The sequence below is a fragment of the Chiloscyllium plagiosum genome, unplaced genomic scaffold (genome assembly GCF_037043375.1).
Source record: "Chiloscyllium plagiosum isolate Xiang-an unplaced genomic scaffold, Cpla_swu_hap1 HiC_scaffold_10, whole genome shotgun sequence".
In the NCBI taxonomy this organism is placed as follows: Eukaryota; Metazoa; Chordata; class Chondrichthyes; order Orectolobiformes; family Hemiscylliidae; genus Chiloscyllium; species Chiloscyllium plagiosum.
The window spans coordinates 69,436,359-69,458,018 of record NW_028270148.1 but is presented as its reverse complement, the minus strand read 5'-3'; the positions used below and the strand labels follow the sequence as shown (position 1 = coordinate 69,458,018).

The 21,660-nt window shown below is 40.1% G+C and overlaps 1 protein-coding gene across 6 annotated transcripts in view; it reads left to right on the top strand.

Annotated features, from left to right (window-relative positions):
* The first annotated feature begins 572 nt into the window (after window positions 1-572).
* Window positions 573-21,660, top strand: part of LOC122552899 (exportin-1) — an 81,452-nt gene continuing 60,364 nt past the window's right edge. The window contains exons 1-5 of one of the 6 annotated variants that reach the window (XM_043696078.2): window positions 574-1,114; window positions 2,311-2,420; window positions 3,284-3,441; window positions 15,483-15,584; window positions 18,102-18,174. In XM_043696078.2, the coding sequence (XP_043552013.1) occupies window positions 3,316-3,441; window positions 15,483-15,584; window positions 18,102-18,174 (301 nt within the window). In that variant the 5' untranslated portion in view covers window positions 574-1,114; window positions 2,311-2,420; window positions 3,284-3,315. Of the gene's footprint in view, window positions 1,115-1,379; window positions 1,721-2,310; window positions 2,421-3,283; window positions 3,442-15,482; window positions 15,585-18,101; window positions 18,175-21,660 lie in introns of those variants that run through there. The other 5 variants (XM_043696080.2, XR_015758464.1, XM_043696079.2 and 2 more) reach the window with 5 other exon arrangements.

The following is a 21,660-nucleotide window of genomic DNA, read 5'->3' as shown; positions in this document are numbered from 1 at the left end:
ATCTTTTTTTGCGCACAGACCTCTAAAGTACTGTGAGGCTTTTAAAAACTAAACAGGGCGGGGATTGGGGAACTGGCTACTCATCTAAATAGACACGCACAACTGATTATGTCAACTAAAATAAAAATAAAGAACTGCGGGTGCTGGAAATCCGAAACAAAAACAGAAAGTGCTGGTGGAACTGGCAGCATTAGTGAAGAGAAAATCTGATCGTTTTTTCCTCTCCACAGACGCTGCCAGAGCTGCTCAGTTTCTCCAGCACTTTCTGTTTCCGTTTGTGACGATATAAACTTATGCTTCTCCCGGTAGTCGAAACATGAATTTGCCAGGTCCACATCTTTGCTCAGTCAAATAATGCTCAGTAACAACTCCAACTCCAGAGGTCGACTCCCAGCAAAAACGCAGCGGACAACTGCTCTCAAGGAGCAACCTGAGGACAATGTTTTTTAAGTAATCTCGCGTACATGCGGTCGAGCCTCATGTTCCTGAACGTCTGTTTGACAGCGCTTGTGCGTCGTTACGTAGGACGCGGCGCGACTGGTCTGTTTGTGATACTGACGCCCTATCGGCAGAAAACTAAACCGAGATGGAATCTCCCAGTCTGAACCGGTTACAACCAGTTACTAGTTTTGCCAGAGAAGCTTTCGAGGTTGTTAGTAGAACACGGTCTGCTACAAAAACGCTCTCGAAACATGAATCGGAAGAGATAAAAAATCTTTCTGAAAAAAAGTAAATTAAGCATCGGGCATGGCGGTTGTTTTCATTTTTGTTAAATTGTTATAATTATTAACTCGCACAGTTTAACAAATTTGCAGAGGAGTGAGTGTTCCAAATTGTGGCTGATTAGCTCAAGTACTTTCCTTTTTTATGCTTTTCGTGTTTGGACCAAGAGAAGCAAAAAAGGGAACAGCGAACCTTGAGCGTGTGCTTGTATTTTTTTTAAATTCCCGCCATTTGATTTTTTTTCGTCTTGCCCCCTTCCCTCCCCTGTTCAACCGAACTACTGTGTGTTGGGTAAGATCTTTAAAAAAGGTTGCTGAGTCGGTGTGTGGTGGAAGCTCGTTCAATTAGACTGAAGGAGGCTAGCAGTTTAACCAAATCAAAACAATTTTGGGTGAGTGTTAATAAGTTTTAAGATTCTTTCTACGCTGGTTGCTGCCGCCGAGGCCTGGCTGCAAACTCAAACTGTGCCGAGGGAAAGGCCTGCACGACCCGAGTTTACCACACGGAGCCGCTGTGTGGGGGTTGTGCGACCACCAAAAAAGTCGAATGGGATTGGGGAGTGGGGCTGGTGGGAAAGAGATAGTAAACACTGGCATGGAGAGTTGATCACTTTATGTCGCTATAACTATAAACATTTAAATCCTACTGAGTGCGTCTGACCACTGGTTTTTTTGAGATCTGGAGTGGAACGTTCCAGAAATAACGGCCGAGGTTCGGCTGCGGAATCACTGCACCTACCAATCACGTGATGGTCTCGCCATGCTCCGATTCTGAGGGAGGGGACTCCTAGGAAGTGTGTTTATTTTAAGAGGCATTATTACTACGGTGTATACGTATACCGTGTTTTGGTAAACAGTTTTTGGACTCTTTAATATTGCGAATTTCCTTTTAAAGCACACTTGACTAATTGACAAGTCTAGGTTCTGGATGCTTTTTATTATTAATATAAAGCAAGTTATAAAGCAAGCTCGATCATGCTAGTGCCATCACTTTTCAGGTAAGATGGGTAGGCCTTGAGGTACTTTGTAAGCGGTTTAGTATAGAAATTTCTTTAGCAGTTATAAATTGTCAATTTATAACTGCTTACATTTAAAGTCATTTAAGTGGAGCAAGAAACTGGACAATGGCACATTGTGTATATCAGAATATTTGTCGTTTAAGCTGATCTTTTGCTTCATACATTAAATCTTACCAAAGTTCCTTCTGTATGCGCAAAGCCTTCAGTTGATTTAAGGGGGGTTGTTTCTTTGAGTTGATCCATGCTCCGGCTAAAGTAAGATGTGCAGTAATGGAGAATTCAAACATTGGAGCACTTTGAGAGTTAGATGTAAATTCTTTCTTTAACATGTTTCTGCACATTCAAGTACAGAATTGATGACTTGGTGTCTAGCAGAATGTTGAATTTCATAGTATTGTAATGCAGGTGGCTAGGTTTTTAGACTTTCAGAGTAATTTTCTCACCCTCAATCCCATTCGGGGCTGGGGGAGGTCATTTTGCAGCCTGTTGTTATCTATAATATATTTGTTAATTCAACTTTGTGCATAACTTAATTTAAAATGTGTACATTTGCCAACGTTTTTTTCCAGTTTACACCTTTTCCTGAAGATGTTGACTCGTACTGGGGGTACTGTTCCACAGCGCTGGGCATCCTCTGGTATCTTGCCCAAGTGGCTACTGTTCAGTGCCAGCCTAGACAGTGAGTGTTGGCAGGCTATTTCACTGTGGGGTATCACATCTGAATGCAGTCCTGTCCTTGCCTGACATCCACAGTGTACATTCCAGTCGGAGTCACTGCACTTTGACAGGAGTGAGACTCCTTTTGTTTTGTTTTTGTTGTGTCCTCTTTTCTCCCTGTTATTGTCCTGGGATGCTGGGATAGTTGTAAAACAGGGAAGTGACCTTTAGCTTGTTTTAAACAGTGTTAAAACCTCGTCTGAAATCAAGTAATTTAGTAAACTGCAGGTGGAAACTCTTCAAAAGAACATTTGGTTCATGAGTTTACCCACTTGTGCATGCCAGTTTATTTTTTAAACTTTTAAGTAGACGTTATAAAAATAGAGGGAAAAGTTAGTTGGTTGCAAGTAGGGCATCTTCCCATCCTTAATGAACTGTATCTGGTGGCCAGAAGTGACCTAATGATATTGTAGTTCAGATGGAAGAATTCTTGACTGGCGGTTGTTCAGTCAGTAGTGAAAAGTTTCCAAGGCAGCTTGTGACTTGGAACTTGGTTCTATGTTGTGTTTAATGTCTGTTTGTATTTTTAAAAAAAAGTATTCTAAGATAAACTCTTGTTTATCTTCACTCTTATCTCTTCTGCCTCCAGTTTGACTGTAGGTTTGCAATCTATACAAATATGGTACATTTGAACAAGACGGTGAGTCTTGTGATACAGTTTAAAAGGATAATGATTGGCTGCGTTTTGATTTTAAGTTTGGTATTGTTGTCATCTTGGCTTCTTTGTTTCTGTAACTTTTTTTTCTTTTGTTGCTTTCTGATTGAAGACTGTCACCTGTGTGTTTGTCAACAAATGTTTAACTGTTTTTGTTTTAATTTATTTAGGAATTGCATCAAGTTATTTCTTGCAGTAATCTATGCCAGCCATAATGACAATTTTGGCAGACCATGCAGCTCGCCAGCTGCTGGACTTCACTCAGAAGCTTGATATAAATCTTCTGGATAATGTGGTGAATTGCTTGTATCACGGAGAAGGTGCACAGGTAACACAGTCAATTTAAATTAAATTCACCCAGTTAATATCAGTTTATTTTAATAAATGAACATTTAGTAATGCAAAATGAGTTTTGCTGAAAAAAAAACTGTTAAAGCTTTTAGTCTTGTAGTTATCAGGATAATTCACAAGAATATTCGAAATTCACATGACTGTGTGGAGTTTGCATTCTTTCCCTGTGTTTGCGTGATTTTCTAGTGGGTGCACCGGTTTCCTCCCACAATCCAAAAATGCGCAAGTTAGGTGAATTGGACATGCTACATTGTCCGTAGTGTCTAGGGATGTGCAGGCTGGACAGATTAATTATGGTGAATGTGGGATTACGGGGATAGGGTGGGGATCTGGGTTTGGATGGGATGCTCTTCAGAAGGTCGGTGCAGACTCGATGGGTTGAGCAACCTCTTTCTAAACTGTAGGAATTTTATGAATACCAATTCATTGGGAGAAATGAACATTTATGCTGTATGCGAAGACATAAAACATGGAAAATAGGAGCAGGAATAGTCATTCAGCCTTTCAAACCTGCAATGCCATTCAGTATGATTGTGGCTGATCATCCAGCTTCATCACCTGTTCCTGCTTTCTTCCAATAGCTTTTGATCACTTCAGCCCTAAGAACAAAATCTAGCTCCTTCTTGAAAACATTGTGTTTAAGATTTCTGGAGTAGAGAATTCCACAGGCTCATCACTCTGAAGAAATTTTTCCTCGTCTCAGTCCTAAATGGTCCACCCCATATTTTTAAACTGTGACTTGTGGCAGTAAACTGAGTCATCAAGAACATTTTTCCTACCTTTTATCTTGTCTAGCCATAATAGAATTTTAAAAGTTTCTGCAAGCTTTTCCCCACCCCATCCAATATTGTCCTAACTGATTGAATTTCTCTATACCTCTGTCCTGTTGTCCCAGGAATCAGACTTTGTTGCACTCGCACTTAAGCTAGAAAATCCTTCTTCAGATAAGGAGACCAAAACTGCAGGTGTGGTCTGACTGAGGCCCAGTACAAGTGCACCATGATATTGCTGCTTCTCTTTTTGAATCCTTTTTGCTATGCCAGCCAACATCCTACTTATCATTTACCTTCTTCACTACCTGCTGTATCTGCACGCTTTCAGCAACTGGTGTACAATGATACCCAGGTCTAGTTTCACCTCCCCGTTCTTAATCTGTCGCAATTCAGATAAGCTGAGTTCCTGTCATTTGCTATCGAAGTGGATAGCCTCAGATTCATCCACATTATACTTCATCTGTTATGCGTTTGCCCACTCGGTCAACTTGACCAGAGAAACTGAAGCCTCTCTGCGTTCTTTAGATTAGATTACATTACATTACAGTGTGGAAACAGGCCCTTCGGCCCAACAAGTCCACACTGACCCGCCGAAGCGCAACCCACCCATACCCCTACATTTACCCCTTACCTAACACTACGGGCAATTTAGCATGGCCAATTCACCTTACCTGCACATCTTTGGATTGTGGGAGGAAACCGGAGCACCTGGAGAAAACCCACGCAGACACTGGGAGAACGTGCAAACTCCACACAGACAGTCGCCCGAGGCGGGAATTGAACCCGGATCTCTGGCGCTGTGAGGCAGCAGTGCTAACCACTGTGCCACAGTGCCGCCGTTCTTCTCTCAGTTCATTCTCCCACCCAGCGTTGTCTTTTTCAAACTCTTGAGATATCGTATTTATTTCACTTACCTAAATCATTTAATATATACTGTGAATAGCTGGGGTCCTAGTACTAGTCCTTGCAGTACCGCAGTAGGCACTGCTTGCCACTCGAGAAAAAACCTGTTTATTCCTATTTTGTTTCCTAACTACCAATCGGTTTTCTATCTCAGTGCATACCAATAATCCCATGCTGTTTACTTCTACATACTGGTCTCTTATGAGGCATCTTATTAAAAGCCTTTTGAATGAAGATTCAAATAAACCACAACCACTGCTCCCTCTTACCTACTCTAATAGTTTTATTCTCAAAAAAATTTCAATATATTTGTCAAGAATGATTCCTGTTTCATGTTGTTCAGTGCATAGGCACTATTCCAGAGTGTATAGAATCTTGAAACTTGGCATCCACAATATCTCGAGCCATTTCCTTTGGTATTGAGATTATTGGGTTTTGGGGATTTACCAGCCTTTAATCCCATCAATTTTACCCCTGTAGTTTCCCCACTAATACAGATTTCCTTCAGTTCCTCCTCTCAATTACAATATTTTTGGGATGGTATTTTTGTCTCCCCTTTATGAAGACCAAACCAAAATATGTGTTTAATTGCTCTGCTATCTCTTTATTTCCTATTACACTTATGCTTCTGTCTGTAGAGTACCTGCATTTATATTGACTGTTCTTTTTCTCTTCACACACCTGTAGAAGATTTCACACTCGCTTAATTGCATGCTATTTTCCCCCCCCCTTATCAGTCCCTTAATCATCAGAATGCTGATTAGTTGGCATTAATGCCAACAAATCTCAATGGCGATATCGCTTTCAACCAGAGTCCACTTGCCAACCAATCAGCAGTGCCATGCAGTAAAAATGCTGGGTTCCCTGTTTATTGGTAGTCTTGAGTTGTCCTGATGAGTGCACGTCATAATCTGTCCTTTTTAGCAATATATGACAAGTGCGTTTCATAGTAGCTTGGAAAGAGAGAGAGGTTGAATAATGCCAGAATTTAGGTTAGCATATTTTGAACAAGTATTAGAATTTATAAACCAGGTGGGTTAATGTTGATAATAGGAACGGCAGAAGAACCTATTCTCAATTATGTAATAGAAATTTTGGAGCAGAAATAATGGCAAGACTCTTGGCATTTACTGCTATTAAACATTAAAGCCTATTGCATTTTTCTTTGTTGGACAGAGCCCTTTAACTCCATTTCTGCCAACTGTACAAGCACAAATTATCTGGTAATTTATCACCTTGCTGTGCACAAATAACTGTGATACTCCATTATGTAGCTGTGATAACATTTCAAAAATTTTAATTTGCTATGCAATCCTTTAAAGGTGTCCTGAGGTTATGCTGACTATGGAACTACAAAGTCATTGTTAGAGATTTATTATCCTGTCTTGCTGGTCAGAAATCTCCTTTATGCAAATCTAATCCCATTGTTTAAAACAGAGAGAGGACTGGGAACTACAGATCTGCTAGTGCGATATCAAGAGGTTAAATACTAGAAGCGATTATAGAGGATGTGATTACAGGATATGTAAAAATAATAATTGTCTAATTGGACAGTATCAATATGGATAAATGAAGGGAAATTTTTATTATTAGCAGAATGGATAAGGGAAAGCAGTTGATGTGATGTATTTGGACTTTCAGATAAAGGGAGGTTGGTTAACAAAATTAAACTGCGTTAGACTGCGATTTGTATACTAGTATAAATTGAGGATTGGTTAACGGGCAGAAAGCTTTCTCTGGTTGGCCAGATATGACTAGTGGGATACCAGAAGGATCAGTACTTGGACTCCTGAGGTCTTCATGGTTTATGTCAATGATTTCATTGTAGAATGTACTGTTTTCAAATTTCCACCGAGTTTTATAATATCTGAAAATGAGTTGTATGGAGGTTGCAGAAGCTTCAAGGGAAGTTAGGCTGTGTGTTTGGGCAGGTTAATTGTGAGGTTATTCATTTTGGTAGGTGGTACAAAAGGAGCAGCGTATTTTGTTCTTCTATAAAATGTAAAATGGGGTGCATGGTCCAGTGATATTATTGCTAGACCAGCAATCTAGGGGCCTAGTTAATATGCTGGGGACCTGGGTTTGAATCTCCCCACAACAGGTGGTGGAATTTGAATCCAATAAAAATTACCGTGAAAACACTCTAGATTGTTGTAAAACCCGCCTGGTTCATGCATGACCTTGCCTTGTCTGGCCTACGTGTGACTCCAGTCTCACTTGAATGAGGTTGACTCTTAACTGCCCTCCCAAAAGGCCTAGCAAGCCAGTTGCATTTACCTCTGGAAAGGACAAAAGAAATAAAACTGGATGAACAACCTGGCATTGACTTAAGGTACCAGAAACAACAATGGCAAACAGCCCTGTCAGTCCTGCAAAGTCCTTATTAACATCTGGGGGGGGGCTGATGTCAAAATTGGGAGAGCTGTCTCCGACTGGCCAAGCTGCAGCCTAACATAGTCATACTCTCAGAATTATTCCTTGCAAACAATGCCCCAGACAGTGCTATCGCCAAAAGTGGTCTACTTGATTTACACCGTGTCCACAAATATTCATTTCCTCAACTGATGCTCTGTAGCACCCAACGTGTACCAACCAGAAGACACAATGCAGAAATTCACTAAGGCTCCATTGACAGCACATTCCAAACCCATGGCAAACAGCCATTTAGAAAGACAAGGGCAGCAGATAAAATGGAATGTCACCACCTGCATGTTCTCCTCCAAGATACTATCCTGACTTAGAAATAGGGTTCTCAGTTGGGCAGTTGGTTTATGATGCAGAGTGGTTCCAATAACACAGGTTCAGTTCTCAAACTGATTGAGGTTACTCTAAAGGGCTATCCCTTTCAAGCTTTCCCCTTGCCTGAGGGATAGTGACACTCGGGTTAATCAGGTTGATTTGAGAGAGCACCCCTATGGTCTTGCAGGACAGTGGTGAGAAAATAAAAGTGTCATTCCTTCAGTGTCACTGGGTCAGAATCCTAGAATGTCCTCCTGTAATGGCTTTGTGGTTGTACCAATGCCAAATAAATTGCAGCAGTTCAAAAAAGCAGCTCACCCCAACCTTCTGAGAGGCAACGAGGGATGGGCAGTAAATACTGGCTCAGCCAGTGACACTGATATCCCATGAGTGACTTAAAATAAATCAGTCCCGTAAAGGAGTCAGTAGCCACAGTGCACATGGCCACTATAAAAATATGTCGAGCTATGAAATATCATTCTTAACAGATCTGTGAACATTTTGGTTAGAATTTTGCACATAGGTGCAGACTGGAACAAATGACAAAGTTTAATTAAAAATTCTATTACTTGATGTTACTGGACCTCTGATTTGACAGCAAAATAGTGTTTGGAAAGGGTTTGCAATTAAACTTCAAGCACATTGGACAATGAAAAGAGGGGCTGTTAATGCAGGACTGGAGGTGTTATATCTGAATGCAAACAGTATAAGGAATAAAGTAAATGAGCTTGCGGCATTGATCAAAATTGGCAGGTATGATGGGGGCAAAAAAAGACAATCCTGACGTGGCTGTAAGGGGATCAGGATTCGGAGCTGAATATTGAAGGATATACATCCTATTGAAAAAATAGGCTGGTGGGCAGAGAGGGTGGAGTTGCCTTATTAGTAAGAAATGAAATTAAATCAATAGTAAGAAACGAAGTAGGGTCGGATGGTGTAGGATTTGTGGGTAGAATTGAGGAACTGCAAAGGTAAAGCAAAGCATAGTTGGAGTTACTTTTAGGCCTCCAAACAGTAATCAGGAGCTGGGGCACAAGGAGATAGGAAAGATGTGTAGGAAAGGCAAAGTTACAGTGATCACAGTATGCGATTTCAATATGCAGGTGGACTGGGAAAATCAGGTTGGTAGTTGATTGCAAGGAAAGGAATTTGTGGAATGCCTACAAGATGGCTTTTTGGAGCAGCTTGTGGTGGACCCCATTAGGGAACAGGCAAGACTGGATTTAGTAATGTGCAATGAGGCAGACTTGATAAGGGACCTTAAGGTGAAGGAACCCTTCGGAGGCTGTGATCATAATATGATTGAATTTGCACTGCAGTTTGAGAGGGAGAAGATAGAATCAGAGGTGATGGTATTAAAGCTGAATAAAGGCAACTACAGAGACATGATGGAGCAGTTGGGTAGAATTGACTGGGAAAGGAGCCGAACAGGAAAGACAGTGGAACAGCAGTGGCAGGATTTCTGGGAGTAATTCAGGCGACACAGCAGAGATTCCTCCCAATGGGGAAAAATACAGGGAGAATGAGGCAATCATGGCTGACTGGAGAAGTCGGGGACAGCATAAAAGCAAAAGAGAAAGCATAAAATGTGGCTAAGGGGATTGGGAAGCTTACAAAGACCAACAAAAAAAAAAGTGAGGCAGAAGATTAAATATGAGGGTAAGCTAGCCAGTAGTATAAAGGAAGATTTGAGTTTCTTTAGATATATAAAGGGAAAAAGTGGATATTTGGCTGCTGGAAAATGACGCTACAGAAATAGTGGGGAACAAGGAAATGACTGAAGAACTGAAAAATTACTTCACAATAGTCTTCACGGTGGAAGACATGAGTAACATCCCAAAAATTCAAGTGAGGAGGCAGATCTGAGTATGGTGACCATCACCAAGGAGAAGGTGCTAGAAAAACTGAATTGCCTGAAGGTGGATAAATAGCGTGGACCAGATGGACTACACCACAGAGTTCTAAGGGAGATAGCTGAAGAGATAATAGGGGCATTAGTGGTGATCTTTGGGAATCGCTAGAGTCAGGGAGGGTCCCAGACGACTAGAAAACCAATAACGTGACATCCCTGTTTAAAAAGAGTGAGGCAAAAGATGGAAAATTACAGACTGATTAGCCTAACGTTTGCTGTGGGGAAGATCTTGGAATCCATTGTGATGGCTGAGATTTCTGAATACTTGGAAGTGTGTGGTAAAATAGGGCAGTGTCAACATGGTTTCATCAAGGGGAGGTCATGCCTGACAAATCTGCTAGAATTCTTTGAGGAAGTAATGAGCATGTTGGACCAAGAAGATCCAATGGATATTATCTACCTGGATGTCAAGAAGGCCTTTGACAAGGTGCCTCGCAGGAGGCTACTGTGTAAGAGAAGGGCCCATGGTTTTAGAAGCAAATGTTAACGTGGATAGAAGCTTGTCTGTCTGGCAGAAAGTAGAGAGTGGGGATAAAAGGGTCCTTCTCAGGGTGGCAGCTGGTGACAAGTGGTGTTCTACAAGGCTGTGTTCAGAACACAACTTTTCAGTTTATAAATTAACGATCTAAGATGAAGGAACTGAAGGTATTCTGTCTACATTTGTATACAGTACAAAGATAGATGGAGGAACTGGTAGCATTGAGGAGGTGGGGAGGCTGCAGAAGGATTTGGACTGGTTAGGAGAATGAGCAAAGAGGTGGCAGATGGATTACAATGTGGGAAAGTGTAAGGTCATGCACTTGGTAGAAACAATTGAGGCACAGACTATTTTCTAAATGGGGAGAAAATTCAGAAATCTGAAGTGCAACGAGACTTGGGAGTTCTAGTCCAAGATTCTCTGACTCAACCTGTAAGTTTACCTTCAGTAGTTAGGGCGGTAAATGCAACAATGGCATTTATTTTGAGGACTTGAATATAAAAGCAGGGATGTACTTCTGCGGCTTTATAATGTTCTGGTCCGACCACATTTGGAGTACCATGGACAGTTTTGGGCTTCATACCTCAGGATGTACTGGCCCTGGAGTGTGCTTAGAGGAGGCTCATTAGAATGGTCCCAGGAATGAAAAGCTTGACATATAAGATGTAGGAGAGGAAGTAAGGGCATTCAGCCCATCGACTCCACTCCACTACTTAATCATGGCTGATGGGCATTTCAACTCCACTTACCCGCACTCTCCCCATCGACCTTAATTCCTTGCGAGATGAAGAATTTGTCAAACTCTGCCATGAAGACATTTAATGTCCTGCGCTCCGTGGCAATGAATTCCACAGGCCCATTTCTTCTCTGGCTGAAGAAATGTTCCTCATTTCTGTTCTAAATTTACCCCCTCTAATTCTAAGGCTGTGCCCACTGGTCCTTGTCTCCCTGCCTAATGGAAACAATGTCCGAGTGTCCACCCTTTCTAAATTGTGCATCATCATCTAAGTTTCCATTAGATCTCCCCTCAACCTTCTAAACTCAAATGAATACAATCCCAGGATCGTGATCCATTCATTGTAGGTTAGGCCTACCATTCCAGGGATCATATTGTGAATCTCCGCTGGACATGCTCCAGTGCCACTATGTCCTTCCTGAGGCGTGAGACCCAAAATTTGGCACAGTATTCCAAATGGGGCCTAACTAGAGCTTTATAAAGTCCCAGAAGCACATCGCTGCTTTTATGTTCCAACTCTCTTGAGATAAATGATGACATTACATTCACTTTCTTAATAACGCACTTAACTTGCAAGTTAACCTTTACAGAATCCTGGACTAGCACTCCCAGATCCCTTTATACTTCGGGTGTATGAATTTTCTCACTGTTCAGAAAATAGTCCATCCCTGTATTTTTTTTCCAAAATGCAAGACCTTGCATTTGCTCAGGTTGAAGGATATAAAAAAAAGTTTGAGGACTCTGAGCCTGTACTCAATGGAGTTTAGAAGGATAAGGGGGAATCTAATTGAAACTTACAGAATACTGAATGCCCTGGACACAGTAGATGTTGGGAAAATGTTTCCAATGGTAGGAGAAACTAGGACCTGAGGGCACAACCTTAGAGTAAAAGGTGGATCTTTTTAGAACAGAAATAAGGAGAAATGTTTTCAGCCAGTGAGTTGTAAATCTATGAAATTCATTGCCATAGAAGGCTAGGTCATTGAGTATATTTAAGACTGAGATAGATATGTTCTTGAGGATCAAGGGTTAACAGGGAGAAAGCAGGAGAATGGGGTTGAGAAACTTATCAGCCAAAATTGAATTTCTGCTTCTGTGTCTTACGGTCGAAAATGTTGGTGTCGCCAATACATTTGTTATGTCGGGGATATACTGGCAATGCCACTGGTCTAGTCGTCCAAATGCCCCTTCTGCTCTGTGGACATCAGTTGAGATCTGTCTGCAGCCGTTGTTTGAATTTGGGGTTGGGATTCAGGGAGGTAGTGAGGAACGAGATCGGTCTGAGACTGGTACAGTTGAGAAAAGAAGCGAGTCAAACCGTCAGGGCAGGCAGGGACAAAGCACCGAACAAGGTAGGACTGATAAATTAAACTGCATTTATTTCAGTGCAAGAAGCCTAACAAGGAAGGCAGATGAACTCAAGGCATGGTTATGAAAGTGGGACTGGGATATCATAGCAATTACAGAAATGTGGCTCAGGACTGGCAGCTTAATGTTCCAGTCTTCAAGTGCTACAGGAAGGACAGAAAGGGAGGCAAAAGAGGAGGGGGAATGGCCTTTTTGATAAGGGATAGCATTACAGCTGTACTGGGGGAGGATATTCCCGGAAATGCATCCAGGGGAGTTATTTGGGTTAAACTGAGAAATAAGAAAGGGATGATCACCTTATTAAGATTATATTATAGACCCTCTAATAGTCAGAGGGAAATTGAGAAACAAATTTGTAAGGAGATCTCTGTAATCTGTAAGAGTATTAGGGTGGTTATGGTAGGGGATTTTAACAATTCAAACATTGACTAGGACTGCCATAGTGTTAAGGGTTTAGATGTGTACAAGAGAATTTTCTGATTCAGTACCTGAATGTACCTACTAGAGAGAGTGCAAAACTAGATCTGCTCTTGGTAAATAAGACAGGGCAGGTGACTGAGGTGTCAGTGGCGGAGCGCAGGTAAAGGGACTGCTGGAAAATGGGAAGCCTTCAGAAATGAGATAACGAGAATCCAGAGACCATATATTCCTGTTAGAATAAAAGGAAAGGTTGATAGGTGTAGGGAATGCTGGATGACTAAAGACATTCAGGGTTTGATTAAGAAAAAGAAGGAAGCATGTCAGGTATAACAAGATAGATTGAATGAATCCTTCGAGTCTAATGGCAATAGGAATATACTTGAGAGAAATCAGAAGGGCAAAAAGGGGACATGAGGTAGCTTTGGCAAATAGGGTTAAGGAGAATCCAAAGGGTTTTTACATATACATTAAGGACAAAAGAGTAACTAGGGAGAGAATAGAGCCCCTCCAAGATCAGCAAGGTGACCAGTGGAGTGCCACAAGAATTGGCGCTGGCTCCACTATTATTCATCATTTTATATAAATGATTTGTATGTGAGCATAAGAGGTATAGTTAATAAGTTTGCAGATGGCACCAAAGTTGGAAGTGTAGTGGACAGCGAAGAAGGTTACTTCAGTTACAATGGGATCTTGATCAGATGGGCCATGGGCTGAGAAGTGGTAGATGGAGTTTAATTTAGATAAATGTGAGGTGCTGTTTTGGGAAAGCAATTCTTAGCAGGACTTATACACTTAATGGTAAGGTCCTAGGAAGTGTTGCTGAGCAAAGAGATCTTGGAGTGCAGGTTCATAGCTCCTTGAAAGTGGAGTCACCGGTAGATAGGATAGTGAAGAAGCTGTTGGGTATGCTTTCCTTTATTGGTCAGAAAGTATTGAGTACAGGAGTTGGGAGGTCATGTTGCGACTGTACAGGACATTGGTTAGGCCACTGTTGGAATATTGCGTGCAATTATGGTCTTCCTATCGGAAAGATGTTGTGAAACTTGAAAGGGTTCAGAAAAGATTTACAAAGATGATGCCATGGTTGGAAGAGTTTGAGCCATCGGGATAGGTTGAACAGGCTGGGGCTGTTTTTCCCTGGAGCATTGGAGGTTGAGGGGTGACCTTACAGAGGTTTATAAAATCATGAGGGGCATGGATAGGATAAATAGACAAAGTCTCTTCCCTGGAGAGGGGGAAACTAGAAACAGAAGGCATAGGTTTAGGGTGAAAGGAGAAAGATATAAAAGAGACCTAAGGGGCAACTTTTTCACGCAGAGGGTGGTATGTGTATGGAATGAGCTGCCAGAGGAAGTGGTGGAGGTTCATACAATTCCCACATTTAAAAGGCATCTGGATTGGTGTATGAATCGCAAGGGTTTGGAGGGATGGGCTAGGTGCTGATGGGTGGGATTAGATTGGGTAGGGATACCTAGTGGTCATGGATGACTTTGACTGAGGGGTCTGTTTCCATGCTGTACATCTCTATGACTCTATGCCCTTTTAAGGAAGAGAGTCTGTCACCCTTACCTGGTCGTCTTCAAATGTGATTCTTGATCCATAACAATGTGGTTGATTCAACTCTCCTCTGAATCGAAGTCAAAGGTTTCCTTCCGGAAATGTCAATTCTCCTACTCCTTGGATGTTGCCTGGCCTGCTGTGCTTTTCCAGCACCACTCTCTCAACTCTGATCTCCAGCATCTGCAGCCATCACCTTCTCCTATCCTCTGAATTAGCCTAGCAAGCCACTCCATTCAAGAGCAATTAGGGATGTCACACATGCCCATCTTATGATAGAGTAAAGTGTTACTTAACAAAGTCCTCATTAACAGGCCACTCGAACTGTGTCTAGTGAAACCTGGCGGAAATTGAATTTGCTGTCTTAATGATATTTTGTAGATAATGGATTGATATTCATAGGAATGATGTTTTACATATTATGAGCACAAAGCTGCAAGATCAGTAAATGAATTGTGCATTCCTCTAAACATTCTAAATTTTGAAATCACCACTTTGCAACAAACTTGCCGTGTTTTCGGTAGGTTTGTTTGAGATGTTGCTAAACCCCACCCACACAGGTGAAATTGGTAAAGGAGAAATTATAAGAGTTTGCTAAACATGAACATCTTATGGCTGAGAGGCAAGGTTCAGACAGTTAATGCTTTCCTTCCAAATCTACCAGTTGGTTTGGAAGTCTGTTTCACCAGTTTGATGTAATGTTCGATACCTTGAATAAGTGTGGGAGTCTTTCTTGACAGTAACTTAAAATTTTTTCAAAGACCTTGGGTAATTCAAGTTTGTTTGGTAGTTTCTTGCTCCTTTAGTCCAAGCTTCTGTTTCTGAGTCAGAGACCCCACCAAATAGAATTATAAATTTTCAGGTAATTATTGTTGCTCTTAAAGAAAAATTGTTTTCAGTGTTGTGAACATTTGCAGTGGCCAATAATTCTTCTATGGTAATTAGTGCTACCCTGACTTTAAACATCCAAAGCTATGTTATCTGCTCTGCAGGATTTGCTAATGCTATATTTTGTTGATTTGATGTGGTTATAGTGACTTTATAACTGTATGGAATAATGGTTAATGACTTCTTATGTTACTTTGTTTTGTACCTTCATTTGAAGTAATTGTAGGATTTTTTCTTCTAATAGCAAAGAATGGCACAGGAGGTCTTAACTCATTTAAAGGAGCATCCTGATGCATGGACTAGAGTTGACACTATTTTGGAATTTTCACAAAATATGAACACAAAAGTAAGTGATATGTTGAAGAAATCTTCTGAATCTTGAATTTGGTAAATGTTTGGGAAATACAATTTAGCAAATTTTAAGCTGTTTTTGTACTAGGTTTGAAGGGGTTTAGATGTTTGCATGGCAGCATAGCAGTTGTGTGAGCCATTTTTAAAAAAAAAAAGTACCATCGCGCTAAGATACATTTTGTTTCCGTTTCTGAACTCAGAAAACTGGCTGTACAGGTATGAAGTGAACCTAAAATATAATTAGCTATTGTATTGATAATATTCTGGACAGCAGTGTGGGTTCTGAAAAAAGTCTTCACTCTTGCCAAACAATCCAGTCGAATGTAGGCTTATTTTGGATCATCTTTTCCAATAGTTGTCTTGTTTGGAAGCACAGCACCACCACTCATTGATTTTTAAGGGTAATTTGTAGTGAACTAACTGATTTTATTTTCCAAGAAAATGCATTTTTTTTCCTAAGAATAGAGAAGATGCTGGAAATCATAGCTAAAAGTGATATTACCGGACCCATTGAGTATTTCCAGCATTTTATTTTTATTTCACTTTTTTGTGTGATTTGCTCATGGGGGTCTAGCACAAAACAGTACTTTTAAATGATCTAATTTTAATACCTGTCAAATGAATTGGCAAAGATTTATAAAAAAATTAGAAGGGGATCTGCTCTATTTAATATTTTTGCAAAAGTTAAGCTTGATGTTGAATACATCTAGGACTTCCTCAAAGTTCGGTCTAAATGAAATGCAGGTGTTTGCCTTGTTTTCTTGCCTGTTACGTTGCTTTGTTACTGACAGTTATTACTAATTTTTAAGCCGATTTGTCAACAGTATTTGTAAAACTCTCAAAATTGTATCTTGTGACAAATGAGATGATTAGAGGAACAGACAAAACTGAAGGTAAAGAATTTCTTGAATACCTAAAATTAAAATCATTGCTAAATTTTATGCGCTGATATTTGGCTTTATTCAGTTTTATGCGTCACTTTATTTTTAGATTTTTATACAAATTGTTAATGTTATTTGACATTAATCTTAATATTCCATTATGTTGATTGTAACAGGAAGAAAAGGGGTGTCTTCCTGTGCAACTGACACAGCTAGGCTTTGGCGGCAGGCCTCCACAAGGTCTCCCCTTTTGATTCCCTTTTACTACATTCTGTTCATCAGTTATTTTGTTTTAAGGGAAGGAATTAGTAGATAGGGAATAAATGTGTATTATTTCTCCTGTAGGGATCAGTAGTCCTATTTATTTATTTCTGCTATTCTTTTACTCACTCGCCAATAGATTTATTCTTGACATTAAGCAACCAGACTACACAAAGTTTGTAACTGATGCCAAGTTACTAACCAATTTGATTGCTGATGTGATTTTGGCAGTATGACAAATTTTAAGATTTAGATTGTGAGGATACAACCTGTACAATTGAAGTACACCAAACATTGAATTCAAATTAATATATCCAAATTTCAGTGCAGTTCAAGTACAATTATACAATCCTTTTTTTTTTCTTAATTCAAATGGATATTTAAGTTTAAATCTCTCCTTGCCATCATGCACTGTTCCTTCACTGAACTTGGTCAGGTGAATGTTTGGATCTTAGGCTATGTTGCAGTAAATGATGCATGGTGGCCCACTTCCCTCTGGGTTGCATGACTCAAATTCATGGTGATATGGGGGGTGGACCATTATTTAGTATGTTGCACTCTATTAATCTCGATGAGACTTGAAACCTAATATAACTATCTTAATTTCTACCTTAGCCTGTCTTAGAGAAATGTCCAGAAAATTTTACTTTTTAATAAGTCTCAAAATTTATTATCTTATCATTTAACATTACTTGCTTCTGATGAGCTAATTCTGTAATTCAAAAACGTGCTTGATGCTTGGTCCAGCTTTTTGTTTAAAAGCTTATGTTTAAAGAATCAAATCTATTGCTGTACTTGCATTGCAATATATAACATTTTTGATATTGTACTTGTTTCATTGTTTCACTAATCATTTGATCCCTATGGTTGAAATATGGTGTTACTTAAATTAACTGATAACTAAGATTTAAATGTTTATGAATCCTAACTTAGTACTGTTATCTGGGGAAATTGAGATCTCCAATGTAAACAATTCTGTGGGTTGTCTTGCTGTTCATGAAGAGCAACACCAGGGGGATAAGTGAGCGCTTTGTTTACAAACTGTTGGAAACTTCAGACTGTGGGACTTAGTACTGCTGAGCTATACCTACCGCATTTCTCGCTGGTGTGAGCCCTGACCAACAGCAGGACTTCTTGACAGTTTAATATTTATAGCTTTATGAAATAGCTGTAGCAATTGCATGAAATATTAATTCTCAAGCATAAAGTACTGTAGTACATCAGATTTTGCTTTAAATTTTTTACATTAACAGAAAAGACTTTCATTAGAAATTAGAGAAATGGAAAACAAGCATTTTGAGAATGTGGTTGATACTATTTTTAAATGTGTGAAAATTAATTTTTTTCATACTGCCTTTATCTAATTACAGTACTATGCCCTGCAAATCTTGGAAAATGTAATAAAAACCAGATGGAAGATTCTGCCCAGAAATCAATGTGAAGGTAAATTACTGTAATTAATATCTCCATTAAGATGGAAACCACTTCCTCTCCTAACTTGAGGACAGTACACAATTTAACTATATACTGTCCTGTGTGTTTACTGTTCTTTTCGATCATTATTTTTGTATAGCTCCCTCAATTTACCTGCTGTAGCTCCATATTCATTGATATCGACACCTAATAAAAATTTGTTGGCTTCAGTTTTGAAAGCTCCCAGCTTGTCCCAGAATCCGTATGATTTGGGTAGAGTTGCGGATTTCAAATTTTGTCCCCTCTGCATTCCTTTCTTCAGGGAATATTTTCTCTTGTTTAACATACTGACTCCTTTTAACATTTTAGCTACCTCAATTAGACCACTCCTTAATTGTATATGTTCAAGGGAATGCTAGCCAAATTTATGCAACTATACGCATCTAACTCTTAAGTATGGTATTATTCTAATTAATGTGTTATTCTGTTAGGTCAATATCTCCTGAGGCTCACATGGCAGCTGAATGAAGCTCCAGTAGATTTGGCAATCCATACTGCCTTTTCCTCCCTTTTTGTAGTGCAGCCCTTTTGAAGTAAAAGCCTTTTGGTTAAGCTTATTGCATGTACCAAAGAGTCCTAAATCTCTTTGGTGTTCAGTAGCCTATTTTCCAGATACAACATACTCATTAACAGATTCTAGTTATATCCACAGAATTGATTAACTGACTGACCAACAGTTGCTTGGATGCATGCTCTCCCACCCTTCCAAATATTTGAATAATTTTGCTGTGAAATGGCACAAAGCAAGCTTAGAATGTTTAAAAGGATTATGGTCCAGCTCACACTTACACAATTTTCTCTGTGTATCTTAACGTACACTGGATGCAAACTGTGGAGTCCAGGATGTTACCAATCCCAAGTTGCATCATTTGGCCTTAATTAACAACATCTAATATCCAGGAGAAGTTCATTGTAGTTAGTCTTTCTGAATTCCATTGTCATGCTTTAATTGAATGAAAACTGAGAAGGATTCCTCTTAGCAACAGCTATCCATTTAATCCTTTCATTTGCCCATGGCTGTGCAAAGCTTTTCAGGACCAGATAATCTAGCACTGCATGAAAATTGTAACTGAGATCACTTTGCTCAGCCGAGCACCTAGCCTCTCAGCCATGAATTATGGTGCTGTTTGGTTTGAGCAACACTGGTAATGTCAACTGAGCAGTCACCCTGACATCAGAGGAAACTGTAAAATGTACATGTCAAAATGGAATCAAATGAATTTTTGTTTTAATCATTCTTGATATGTGGGTGAGTGTGTCAAAACCATGCCTTATTGGCAATTCATTATTGCCCTTAAAGGTGATGGTGAGCCGTCTTGAGCTGCTACTGGTATGCTAAGGATGCATCCATGATTTTGGTAGGAAATCCCCTGATTTTAATCCATTAGTAAAGGTATACTATTATGCAATTAGATTGTTTTGTGGGTTTGTAAAACCTTAGCAATGCTAATCTTATTTATGTTTCCATGTACCTATTGGGAGTATGAACTGCATTACCTGTACTGTAAATATGTTTATTGTAAGAGGTTCTAAATATATGCCAGGATGGAATGCACTGCTTGAACTTAAATATGCAGCTTCACATAGGTAGATGTCATTCTTAGCTATGACCTGTTAAGGTGATTGTTAAATTTGTCTAAAGTGTGAAGATCGATGGATCCAATGTTCAGAATGCTGTAAAATGCTGAGACTATGGTATACTATCCCCCTCCCTTGCCACTGAAAATGGGCAGAGGTAATGTTTTTGCCCTTGTTTGTTAACCAATATATACCTTACAGATAGATTTCAACAAAACTGGGTACACCTGGTGTGACTCAAGGCAGAACTGATTTGTTTCAGTAAAGCTGTGGATTTGGATCTTGGTAATTTTTAAAGGATCCACTAACACCAAGAGGTGGAGTTGACTTTTTCTTTAAGGATGTTGTGGGTTGTCTCATTTCCTGTAGTGCAATTTTTCACAGCTGTCAAATATGATTATGTTGGATTTGGATTGGCCTGAAGCTGCCTCTGAGAGCTGGAAGCTCTTAACAAAACAGGATTTTTTTTTAGTATTGTAGTTTCATAGTATCAACCAGGCAGGGAAAAAAACTTTCTCAAGGAAGAGTTGTATAAGTGTAACAGCATTGACCTTAAACAGCAGTGGAAATGCATGTTCAAATCAGTCCCCTCTGTTACATATCTGGAATAGTAGTATGTCTTGAGTTAATACCTAGGACCCTGTCAGGGTGAAAGGGAATGCTGGTAGGTATACAGAATGCTGGATGACTAAAGAAATTGAGGGTTTGGTTAAGAAAAAGAAGGAAGCATATGTCAGGTATAGACAGGATAGATCGAGTGAATCCTTAGAGTGTAAAGAAAGTAGGAGTATACTAAGAGGGAAATCAGGAGGGCAAATAGGGGACATGAGATAGCTTTGGCAAATAGAATTAAGGAGAATCCATAGGGTTTTTACAAATATATTAAAGACAAAAAGGTAACTAGGGAAGAGAATAGGGCACTTCAAAGATCAGCAAGGCGGCCTTGTGTGGAGTCACAGAAAATGGGGGAGATACTAAATGAATATTTTGCATCAGTATTTACTGTGGAAAAGGATATGGAAGATATAGACTGTAGGGAAATAGATGGTGACATCTTGCAAAATGTCCAGATTACAGAGGAGGAAGTGCTGGATGTCTTGAAACGGTTAAAGGTGGATAAATCCCCAGGACCTGATCAGGTGTACCCGAGAACTCTGTGGGAAGCTAGAGAAGTGATTGCTAGGCCTCTTGCTGAGATATTTGTATCATCGATAGTCACAAGTGAGGTGCCGGAAGACTGGAGGTTGGCAAACGTGGTGCCACTGTTTTAAGAAGGGCGGTAAAGACAAGCCAGGAAACTATAGACCGGTGAGCCTGACCTCGGTGGGCAAGTTGTTGGAGGGAGTCCTGAGGGGTAGGATGTACATGTATTTGAAAAGGCAAGGACTGATTCGGGATAGTCAACATGGCTTTGTGCGTGCGAAATCATGTCTCTCAAACTTGATTTGAGTTTTTTGAAGAAATAACAAAGAAGATTGATGAGGGCAGACTAGTGGATGTGATCTATATGGACTTCAGTAAGGCGTTTGCCAAGGTTCCCCATGGGAGACTGATTAGCAAGGTTAGATCTCATGGAATACAGGGAGAACTAGCCATTTGGATACAGAACTGGCTCAAAGTAGATGACAGAGGGTGGTGGTGGAGGGTTGTTTTTCAGACTGGAGGCCTGTGACCAGTAGAGTGCCACAAGGATCGGTGCTGGGCCCTCTACCTTTTGTCATTTACATAAATGATTTGGATGCAAGCATAAGAGGTACAGTTAGTATGTTTGCAGATGACACCAAAATTGGAGGTGTAGAGGACACCGAAGAGGGTTACCTCAGATTACAACAGGATCTGGACCAGATGGGCCAATGGACTGTGAAGTGGCAGATGGAG